The sequence below is a fragment of the Acinonyx jubatus genome, chromosome D1 (assembly GCF_027475565.1).
Source record: "Acinonyx jubatus isolate Ajub_Pintada_27869175 chromosome D1, VMU_Ajub_asm_v1.0, whole genome shotgun sequence".
Classification (NCBI taxonomy): domain Eukaryota; kingdom Metazoa; phylum Chordata; class Mammalia; order Carnivora; family Felidae; genus Acinonyx; species Acinonyx jubatus.
The window spans coordinates 36,688,771-36,701,202 of record NC_069390.1 but is presented as its reverse complement, the minus strand read 5'-3'; the positions used below and the strand labels follow the sequence as shown (position 1 = coordinate 36,701,202).

At 38.1% G+C, this 12,432-nt stretch overlaps 1 protein-coding gene across 4 annotated transcripts in view; it reads left to right on the top strand.

Moving 5' to 3' along the window:
* GAS2 (growth arrest specific 2) overlaps positions 1-8,017 on the top strand; it is a 129,031-nt gene extending 121,014 nt beyond the window's left edge. For all 4 annotated transcript variants that reach the window (XM_053203374.1, XM_053203375.1, XM_027072978.2 and 1 more), the window contains one exon: positions 6,819-8,017. In XM_053203374.1, the coding sequence (XP_053059349.1) occupies positions 6,819-7,037 (219 nt within the window). In that variant the 3' untranslated portion in view covers positions 7,038-8,017. The remainder of the gene's footprint in view (positions 1-6,818) is intronic.
* Positions 8,018-12,432: the final 4,415 nt, after the last annotated feature.

Here is a 12,432-nt window from a genome sequence, read left to right as displayed (position 1 = left end):
AGAGATTTGTCAGTGTTTTGCTGAGAAGGTGGAGACGCCTGAAACTTTTCATAGGAATTATGACTTAGGACAGATGTGAACATTCACGCAGATCTGTGCCGGGGAATTGATGAAATCAAGCTACCAAATATGAATATGGAGCATTTACCTTTATTTATTTATTTAAAATTTTTAAATGTGTTTTAAATTTATTTTTGGGACAGAGAGAGACAGAGCATGAGCAGGGGGAAGGCAGAGAGAGAGGGAGACACAGAATCCGAAGCAGGCTCCAGACTCTGAGCTGTCAGCACAGAGCCTGACGCGGGGCTCGAACTCATGGATGGTGAGATCATGACCTAAGCTGAAGTCGGACGCTCAACCGACTGAGCCACCCAGGCGCCCCAGAAGCATTTAACTTTAAATTAGGTTTATTAAAAGACATGTCCTGCTCTTGTTTATTTTTGTTTATGATTTATATAATATAGCTATAGATAGCTTGGCCATCTTGACAACAAATGCACCACCAATAAATCCATATTATTTTCTGGCTCTGTTACATGGCCATTTCTTTTTCATTTAGTCAAACGTATGATTTTCTGTGATTTACATAGATATCAGCTGTGCCTTATCCGCAAAACGTGAGTTGATGTATTTCTGTTTCGAAAGACTAGTGTCCGCAGGAAGAAAAACATACTTTTCTTGCTTTAAGCTCCTTAAGACCTATACATGATGTGATTCCAGAATGTCTCTCCAAGCTATAAGATTAGGGAAAAGAAAATCTCCTTTCTGAAATCCTATTACATCATAAGAGCCAGAGCACTGGACCCCTTATACTGCAGTGATCACAGCGTTTGTAGGGAGCGGTTGATTAATCATTTCTACAACTTTAAAATTTTCCATTGTGATCTAACTTAATATGGGAGAATTAATGTATTTCCTTTCAACCCATTTTTTTCCTTTGAATTAGTATGTGGATGAACCACAGGACTTTTTGGTTATAATTTTTTTTCCCTACAGTGTTAGGAAAGTAAGATTGAAAGGTGGTGCTAGAAAGCAGGCTTTAGGCTGCATATTGTAACCTAACAAAATGTGCATTGCATCCGAAAAAACAAAGCGAGGACTTACCTGACGTGTCACGAACCATTGCTGGGTCCATATGTTAAGTGATTCACCCACCTTTAAATATAGGATTCATCTTTAGAGTAATAGTTTGGGGAGGAGTATAGCTCTCCAACTGTCAGGCTGTGTACGAGATGGGGAATAAAGAAGTGATTTCTAGTGTGGCCCTGGGGAGCCTCCTGGGTGACCCTCTGTCTGCCTGTGAAATGAGAGCATTGCCAGTGACCTCAGTGTTTCTTTTTATCTTTCTTATTTTAACAAGGCATATCTGTAGATTACCTGGCACACAGTGGGTGCTCTACTAGTATGACTGTGTCATCTAAGGAGAAAAAGTTCCCTTTTGCTGGCACGTAGGAAGAGGCCTCATTAGAAAACAACACATAATTAAGCATTATGATGGGAAAAGGCATAAAGCAAAATGCCCTTGACACGAATGGAAATGTTTTCTCCCATTACCAAATTATTAAAAACAAAAACAAAAGCATACCTTTGAGGCATTCTGGCTCTTTTCTTGGGCAAGGAATGTATGTCACTCATAGACATCAAAGAAGAAAATATTCAGGGCACCTGGGTGGCTCAGTCAGTTAAGGGTCTGACTTTGGCTCAGGTCATGATCTCATTTTGTGAGTTTGAGCCCTGCATTGGGCTCTGTGCTGACAGGTCAGAGCTCGAAGCCTGGAGCTTGCTTTGGATTCTGTGTCTCCCTCTTTCTCTGCCCCTCCTCCACCCTCTCTCTCAAAAATAAACAAACATTAAAAATAAATAAATAAATAAATAAATAAATAAATAAATAAATAAATAAAATATTTACAGTATCTGCAACAGTCCAGATCTGCTTAAACTTCATGAAGGCCACTGGGAGAAATGTTGAGACAGATTTTTGTTACTGTTTTGGGGTCTTTCCCCCCGCCCCCTTCAGCACTGAGAGATGTTGCTAAGTTGTGCTACGTTGGTGATGAATCTTCTTCACCTTCTTCACTTTTGGTAGGATCATAGGCACCGTGAGGAATGAGGCAGGTTGTAAAAACTAGGAAGAGCCAGAATAGGCCTGATGGGGCAACATACGGCTTTGCAACATATAGTATTGGAGATTTGTGGCAATTCTTTTTCTTTGCTTGAGAAGAAAGGCCACAAACAGCAGCATGGATAACCACTATTAAATACTCAGTTCACTTGTGATGCTACCAGTCAAGAGGAGTTATCTTTTGGAACGGAGAACACAAAATTGTTCAACATTGTGAAGCATCATAAGTAAAGGAGCTGTAACCGAACAGAGAATCAAAGTCTAGTCCTACTTATGCCGACAGATGCCTGGCTATAAGTGTATTCTATCCTATTACCTGCACTTGACACATGTTTATTTCTAAAGTAATTAGGGCCACTACAGTATAATCTTCTGAAATTAAATTTGATGTTTATATAGGGTTTATTAGAACATAGCCCCATAAATCATTTTATGCGAGCATTTGATTTGCTTAAGCTGCTTGTTACTATTTCTGACACTGATAATTCCTTGTTTGTGCTAAATTTCACTTGTAAGTAACTAAGCAGGTATGAAAATCCACACTGAAGAGCTTAACGGAGTCAGTGGGTGTGGCAGAATGGGAAAATGGGTCTTGTCCCAGATTTGTGCTGTGATCTTGCCCAAGTGGTTTAAGAGCAGCACTTCTCAGATCATCAGTGTTGCCATCTGTAAAATGGAGTAATGCTGAAAATGACATCATCAGTCAGGCAAAGTTAAGTAGAGCCTGTGGAAGTATATATGAAAAAGAGTATTAATATCACAATATTGATACTGTTCTGAGCTTACATATGGGAGATTAAAAAAAATGAGAAGCACATCATCACTCTTTTTGGAGAGCTCGCATGTTATTAAAAGAAGCACACAAGTAAATTAGCAATTAAAGTAGACTAAAACAATTGAAATCATGTGTCATCTAAACAGCATACAGCAAGGAAGCATTCACTTATCTGGTAAGGTGGATGATTGTTGGACATTTTTCAGGTGGAGGTGACGTTTGAATTGATGTTTGCGGTCCAGGTAAGTAGGGAGGGCAAGACAGAAAAGACACTCCACATTTAGGGGCAAATATGCAAAAGCATGGAAGAAAGGCTGTGTTGTCTGGGAACATAGAACTAAAATAATTCACGAGTCCCAGAGCTCAGGGAAGGACAGGTGAGGCTGACAGGAGTGGTCTTGGTGAATAATGTATGCAAACAAAGGGAATTGAATATTAGCCTGTAGGAGAGAGGGAGCTAGTGAAGGCATTTAGGCAGAAGACAATCAAACAGGCATTTGTGGAAGTCCCTTTGGTGGGAATGGACTTACTAAATGGATCAGACTCCCCCAAGGCTAGAGGCAGTGAGATCCTCAGCACGCAGCAAAGCTTAAAAGTAGGCAGAAGAAAACAGAACCCTGAAAAGAGGCAGAGAAAGTACGAGAGAGGTAACAGGAGGTCCAGTAAAGAGTCTTGTCACAGAGAATAAAGGAGTAGGGAGTTTCCTGGAAGGAATGGTCAATACTATCAGATACCTCAGTATCTGATAAGATCAAGACAGATAAGGATTAAGGACCATCCATTGGATTCAACAATCCCAGAAGCCACGATTCTCTTCACTGTGCAGTCAGTTAAGAGGTGGGGGCAGAAGCAACGTGTAGTGGGTCAGACAGTTACTAGGAAGTTGGAAATGAAGACATCACGTGTAAACTTACCAGAAAGCTCAGAGGTAAGGCAAAGATAGGAGAACAAAGTAGCCTGGGATGGAAGGAGCAGAGTTTTACTTTGTATGAGAGTGGGAGAGGCTTGGGGATAAGGACCATTATACAATAAGTTGGAGAGAGAGGTGAGTGATGTGATGTCTGATAGGAGCTTCTGCATAGTGGTAACAGGAATTAGGATATATGGGGAGGAGTTGACTTTGGACAGAGGGACTTCTTTCTGTGATGAGGAAAGTGGAGAAAAGGGTAAATATAGGCTGGAGTAAATAAGCCGGTGGAGGTGCTGAGAGAGAAAACCATGTCTGATGACATGCTAGATGCCATCCATAGAATGATGAGGACAGAGATGAGTGGCACGTTTGATAATATTAGGAGGAACAGGAAATGCCGCTGACCAAAACCAAAAAGCAAAAGGATCAATTGACTGCAACTGACCTAATGTCACCCATTCCTGAGATGAAAAGAGTTCTTCCAGAAGGAGCTCAGTGGCTCTGCCCTGATTCTGAAGGAAGATTATACACTTCAACCAAGGCTGGGGTTTTGTAGGGCAAGCACTGGGTGGGGAGGGAGGGAGGAGCTGAGAGTAGTTTGGTTTATAGCAGGTTAATTTGCTTTTAGGTTAAACAGTAGGGGTTTGGTTTATGGAGATGGGGATGGGTGTTTTCTTTCCTTTTTTCTTTTTCTTGAGACTTAGCACAAACTAAGGTAAGGCATGGAATTTAAATCTCTATAATCAAGGATGTAAATGCTTATGGCCATGAAATCTTAACCCCATGCCTGAAACTGTTGTTCAGTTTGACCACTGACCTTCTTGGAGAATTACAGCTTGCTGATTAGTTATTGAAATGATATGAGGGAGGGGGTGGGCAGAAATTTAATCCCTATGTTAGTCACATTCAGTATAACCCTGCTTCATGTTGGATCCACTACGCATGCGTGGATTTATTAAAGAATCTGCGAGAAAGGTTTGTACCTAAATGACCTTATATGCCAGGCGGAAAAACATTTCTTTCACTGTTTTCCAGCGTTAGCTAATTGTTTAAAAACTATACTGACTGGTAGCTCTTTCTGGTTGAAACAGTCAGCTCACAGTCAAGTGAATTTGGGCATTCTGCCAGGCATTCATACCAAGGATGTTTAGAGGAAAACTCTTAAATGTAATTTGTAGGGCTGGGGGGCGGGGTATGCCAGAACTTCAACAATATGCCAAGCTGTTCTCTAGAACAGTGGCAGAAAGGGTCAGAGTACTGTTTTGATGCCCGCCTTTGTAATTTTTGTCCCAGCAACTCCAAGTTTTGGAAGCAGGCAGTAGAGGCACACACAGGAGTTTGTGGGAATGGAACTAGGTCAGTCAAATTATAAAAGCCTTGATGGATTTTGCTTTACAAAGAACTGTTGGTGGGACAAGTATTAGACTGGAGTCAGGAAATCCAGATTCTAGTCTAAGCAAATCACACCAAAGATCTGGGCCTCAGGATCTTCATCAGAAAAACAAGAACACGGTACCACTGGCAGGACCCGGGAAGGCAAAATGGTTACAGCTGAATCCTGACTCCTTTTGTCTGCTTTATGTTACAGGGATTCCCATTGAGGTTTTAATGAATAGATTCTGATGCTAAAATAGGTTTAAAACTTCTAGCTAGATGTTTCTGAAGGTCCTTTCTATTCTAATTCTATTCTTAATTATAATTCTAATTCTCTAAATGAGAATAACCAGTCGAGTTACATTTAACTTCATTTTCTTATGAGTCTTATGGTTTCTATGGATATCCAGCACATTTTTGTTAACTTTCCACAATATTTGAAACTGCTTCATGTCAACCACATGAATCAGGATTTCTTAGCTGGAGTCCATGGATGGATTTCTGGGAGTCTGTGAACCCCCTAAACACACATGCAAAATTTTGTGGATACAGACATCTGAAAAGAGAGTCCAGAATTTCCATCAGATTCTCAACAGGTGAATGAAAGCAGTAAGTATATGTCATCTTCCACTTGATGGGAGTCAAAAAAACTCCAGATCTCAAACTGACACAGCAAGAGGAATTCAAATAGATTTTACAGGCTCTGCAATGTAAGTGACTCCCCAAATCTCCTCACCCAACTATCTGTCCTTCCCAAGACTACACTGCCAGTATGTATTCTTAACATCAGGGGCATGGAACAGAGTCAGCAGGATCTCTGATTATGGAGCAACATCTCCCCTTTATCTTACATTTTCTGATATTTGAAAAAAGCCAAGATAAACGTCTTTGGCTCTTCATGCCAGACGTCTACAGCTCTGACATGTTTTTATTGATAAAAAGAACCATACATTCTTCACTTTTTCAATATGTAGCCTGTTACCTGGAAATCTAGATGTGACATAGGCCTGAAGGTAAGTTTTTTTTTTTTTTTTAAAGATGTATTCTAAAGTAATTAGAAAGAATAAGAGTAAAGGAAAATATAAATGTTTGGCCATTCAACAACATCTTGCCTGGAAGGGCTCAGTGACTGGAGAAGACTTCAGTTTTTCTGAGTGCATTTCCTTTCCATTTCGCATTGAGCATTTGTGTGATTATTAACAATTATTTTCAAGAGAGACATTTCCATGGTCTTTTGAGTCCTCGTTCAGAGGGGAATAACTTGGTGGGAAGAATGAAGCACTTATCGGAGACAGTGGGCAGAAAACGGGGGAAGTGATGAGGCTGTAATGGAACATCAGATGTCAGACAGAAGCCTCTGTACACATCCAGCCAAACAAGGGATTATACATAAACCCGGATTCCCATAGCAGGGCAAAGCTGGGTCCTGGGGATGTGTACCCATGATCCACTTGCATGGGAAAAACAAAGCTTCTTTCATATACTGTATGCTAACTCAGGCACTGTGCACCAAGTAGGAAAACAATGGGGCATAAAAAAACAAGACAGAAAACAGTAACAGTGCTAAAAATGAAAGTTGATTTAAGATACTGTAAGAATTCTCAGAATTTAATCCTTTTGCTCTTCTTTCATTTCAGATGCTGCACAACAAACATGTCATGGTCCGTGTGGGAGGAGGATGGGAAACTTTTGCAGGGTATTTGTTGAAACACGACCCCTGCCGGATGCTGCAGATCTCCCGTGTGGATGGCAAAACATCCCCCATCCAGAGCAAATCTCCAACTCTTAAGGACATGAATCCAGATAATTACCTGGTCGTCTCTGCCAATTATAAGGCTAAGAAGGAGATTAAGTAAAACTAGTTGGTCACTACAAGGGGACTCTCCTAATGGCCTGTACCCATTTCTCCAGTGTAGTTAGTTTAGTTCACATGCTCTGACAATTACTTTGGAAAAAGGCGTAACAGCCAGAAAAATGTCATTATTATTGAAAAATGTTCAAAGAGTAGCACTATTTATTTTGATGCTTCTGTAGAACATGACCAATTAAAAGAAATTCTAGGCTCAGATTTAAACTAGAAAAATTGTAGGCAAATTGTTATTTCTTGATATGTGAACACAGGATTTAGTACACAGTACTAGAAGTACAATTCTAGCTAGAGATAAAAACTATTAGAAGAAAATACTTAGGATTTATAGATAAGTCAACAGAAAGTGCCTGCTTTATGTCTACAAAGTAAAAGCACCCCAGACATTTTTATAATTGCAGGATTTTTAAGCTAATTTTTAAAAAGTGACAATTAATGTGATAACGTGCTACTAAAAATATTCAACAGCACTACAAATAAGTACAGAGTGTTCATAACCATAACACTTTACTGGAAAGGCCACTTCAGAAAAGTTTACATTCACTTGGAAGATTGCCTTAAAGTTTATTCCTTATCTATGACCAAATATCTGGGGTACTTTTGGAAGTTTTCAGTACACCCCTTAGAGAATTGCTTATGAAGTGTTTCACACATTCCTAAGCACATGGCTGTGTTGAGACCGACTTAGTGTATTTCACACACATAAGCTGACATACGTTTATATTTTGACAGAATAAATTGTACAGTCCAATGTTCATTGACTTCATGTTATTTTAAAGCATTTTCTTATGAAAATATACCTTTAGTTAATCCTACTTTGCTATGCTGTCTAGTAAAGTAAATTCACTGTAGCTGATGTTACAGACGTATGTATACCCTTGTATACCTAGGACAGGGCTGTTGTGTACCCATAAACAGCAAACTATTGTCCTCACTGATTCAAGAATTAAAAAGATAAATTTAAAAAAATTATGTCTCTATATTAGTGCCTCATTCTGAAATAAAAATAATCTTCAAATGGCAACTTTCCCTCAGAGTTCTAGAAAGAGTCGCATTAGGGTTCCCTAGTGCTTCTTCACTTTTGAGTGTTAGCATTGTTTGCTCCCCTTAGCAGAAAAACAAAATATTATCATAGGTAATCCCTTAACTGCCACCTTGAGTTTAATAAGTATAGGCAGAGTTAATTTGTCACTCCCTCATTCTTCTACAATAAAAAAATCCACCTCTCCTGCTCCAGAAAGTCAGGAAATATCTCAATTTGTCACATGACTGATTTAGTCAAAGTACACACAACCTGTTCACTGTGAAGTTTAGTGGTACTAGAAATGGGGTTGTAATTATGCTGGGAAAAAACAATTAAAATTAAAGTTTTATCAGAGATAAAATCACCTTGGAACAGTAATAATTGTAATATCTTTCAAAATACAGACATTGAGTGATTTGACTTTTATGTTACTAAACTAACGTTAGCACTGAATTTCTCTATATAGTAATTGGCCATAGTATTTTCCTCAAAACTTTCTCCTGTGCTTAATTTCTTCCCACAAACGTATCTATGTCCTTAAAAATTAAAATTAATTTCATTTAGTTAAAATATGTATAGGTAAACAAAAATCATATTAATCCCTTCATCTATTTTATTGGATGTTCTATGCTAATGTACTAAATTACCAGAGGCGTAGTGGCTTAAACAACACAAATTTATTATGTTATTGTTCTATGGGCCAGAAATTTGAGATGGTCTCACTGGGCTAACATAAAGATGTCAGCAGGGCTGTGCTTCTTCTGAGGAGTCTAGGAGAATTCGTTTCCCTGCTCTTTCCACGTTCTAGAGGCTGATTTCCTTTGCTCATGTTCTCTTTCCTCTATCTTCAAAGCCACCAATAGAGTATCTCAATGAGACTTCTTTCTTTACATCTCTCTGACCACAGGTAGAAAGATTTTCTGCTTTTAAGAACCTATGCGAGGGGCGCTGGGGTGGCTCAGTTGGTTAAGCGTTTGGCCAAAGTCGTTTGGCTCAGGTCATGATCTCAGGGTTCATGAGTTCAAGCCCCATGTTGGGCTCTGTGCTGACAGCTCAGAGCCTGGAGCCTGCTTCAGATTCTGTGTCTCCCTCTCCCTGCCCCTCCCTTGCTTGCTCTCTCTCAAAAACAAATATTAAAAAACATAATTAAAAAAAATAATAATCCATGTGATCAGAATGGGTCCACCTAGATAACGTAATGCAATCTCTCCATTTTAAGGTCATTAGATGAATCACATCTGCAAAATACCTTTTGCCATGTAACGTATTTCCAGGGTCCAGTGATTAGTATGTGAACATATTTGGGGTAGGGTGGCATCATTCTTTCTGCTTATACAATATCTATGATGGTCTTTTAGGTGTTGCTAAGAACGTGGTCACAATTGACCTTGAGGTCTAGCTGCTAGCTGAATGGAATTCAACAAGGATATGGAAAAACGAGACTACATTCAGAAGGAAATGACCAAATGTAGATTGCTCTTACTCATTGACTCCTTAGTGAAAATTACTATGTTCTTTTTCCTAAATTGTTTTCACTATTATAAATCTTGCATTTCCATGTAAACTTTAGGGTCATTTTGTCAATTTCTCTGAAAAAGTTTGCTGGGATTTTGCACTGAATTTATTGATCAATTTCAGAATGCAATTTTGACAATACTGAGTCTTCTAAACCATGAACATGCAATGGTCCCAAACATTTAGGGTTTTTTTTTTTTTTAAACTTCTCAACTATGTCTTGTAGCTTTTAGTTCAGATCTTTTACTTCTTTTATTTTTTCCTAAGTATTTTATTCTATGTGATGCTGTAATTGAATTTTCTTAATTTTCAGATTACTTATTACTTGCCTGTAGAAATAGCATTGACATTTTCATATATGGACTTGGTATTCTGCAGCATTGCTAAACTCATTAGTTCTACAAATTTGTGTGTAGATACTTAAGAATTATCTACATGAGACACTTGGTATTTTTTTAACCTACTTTAAGTATGTCTGTTACTAATAACCTACCTGAGAAATGTAGGATAAGAAAAGGGCACCCTAGGAATTTGGTAGAATAGGAAGTTTAGGATAACTCCTTGACTTCTGACTGATGTAAGAAAAACAGATTTCAGAGAAATAGCCTAGAAAGAGTTTGTATGCAAAACTACTTAGTTCCATTTGAGGTTAAGTTTGAAGTACTTGCAAAAGTTGGCTCAAACCTGTGACTACAGGACATTGATTTGAAACCCAAACCAAGTATGGTGCTATAAAAATAGGCAATGCATGGAGCCTGGGTGAATCATGACATCAGCTCAGGTCATGATCTCACGGTTCATGAATTCGAGCCCTGCAGCAGGTTCCGTGCTGACAGTGTGGAACCTGCTTGGGATTCTCTCTCCCCCTATCTCTCTCTGTACCTCTCCAACTCGTGCATGTCTCCCCTGGACCCCACCTCAAAATAAATAAACTTAAAAAAAATAGGCAATGCAATCTGGGCTATAATAAAAGTATCATGTTCAGGTCAGACCATAATAGTCATATTTAGAGGTAATATTTGCAAGATGAAACATATCTGGAAGAATAGAAAAACAAAAAGCCATGTCATATGAGAAATTTTAACTGAGTTTTCAAAACAAACTTCTCTGAATCAACCCAAAACTTGTTCAAAGTCTATGAAATACACAGATGCCTTCCTAGTGGCTTTTGAGAAAATCAAAGAAAATGGCTATGGTGTCACAGTTGAATCAGCTTAGAGCACATGTAGTAGGGGAATTTGAGATGCTTGTTTGAAAGTGTCAAAAACAAAACAAAATAACCACACACACCTTAAATGTCAACGCAGATAGGTGTGCCTACCTACCTCTCTCTTACTAACCTATTTATGCAGATATTATTCAAACCTAAAACTGACAAGTTACTTTTTCTTCTAAGGGTGTACTACAATTCCTAGTGAAGATTTACAAATCGGACTGTTGGGAAAAAAACCTCAAAGCTTACGTCAATTCTCCTGGGGTACAAAGGATGATAGCTAGAACTTTTACATTATTGTATTTCTCTAAGGCAACAGGAGACTATTACCATTTCTCCTTTAGAGTATAGAAAAAGAAACATGCCTATCTGTAAATTCAGGGATTGTATGAACATACCAAATAGCCTTTAGCTCTGTTGTCCTCATTCATGCCAGAGATAAGAGCGTCATGGTTTCCCTAACCATTCACCCAAGTTCTAATTATTCAATATGCTGTGAAGATACAATTTTGTTAAAGAGATGGCCAAACTCAATTTTTATATAAGAAAAATGTATATTATGTCCCCATAAGGCAATACAGAATTTATAACAAACTATGTATGTGAAAACTATTAATTACATTCCAAATACAGTTGGTGAACCATAGTATCACATATAGATGTTTTAAAAAACATGCAGCATGTTAACAAAGGGGCTATATGATAATATACAACTTTTTGTTACCAGTCATATTGTCTGACGATTAAAATTAAGAAGCAGTGGTTTTAGCATTTTACATCTTAATATGATAGTTATATAAAAGTATTTCACTGTTTCAGTTATATTTTAGTCATTTGTTGGAGGGCTTGGGTGACATATTAAGCATTACCATGTTTTCCTACTTGAATTATGATTTATGGGAAATTGGCTCCAAGTTAAGTTTTCATCAGGAACTGATTCATAACTTGATGAGAGAGAGGTTGGATATATATGTGCTTTTTTTAGTAGTCACTTAATGGTTTCCTATCAGGCATCTAGTCTCCTCTTTTCCCTTCCCCTTCCTAAAACTATTCTTAACATTTGAGTGTCACCCCTTAGCCCATGCAACCCATATCTTTTTGCAGAAAGCTGATTGTACCCATGGAAGCAGGCCATGCATGATTGGCTGGAGCAGGATATCCCATTGTTCCCAGAAAGCAATACACCAGCATATCATTCATGGTTATACCAACTCAAGTTGTAATTCTTAAGACGTAGTACAGATAAAATTGTTCTTTCTATATTAAAGCAGAAGGAAGGATTTACACAGTTCAAGGTTAGTACATTCTGGCTTTATATCTATTCACCTACTGATGAAGTTTTTCTTCCTTTCTGCCTTGGAGAAATTAATCATGTTCATAAAGTCAAAAATTTTATTTCTAAAATAAAATTCAATGATTTCACTATCCTTTATCAACAAAAATACCACTGACCTTCTAAAGGATGAAGAAAAACTGAGCCTGTCTAAATATATGTCTTGCCTGGATATTCATAAACTATTTTATGCCATAATAGAAAAAATAATTTTTCCAATGAAGAGTCAAGAGACCTATAATATAGTTGAAACTCTAAAATTATCATATATGATATACTGCTATGTAATACAGGTCTTG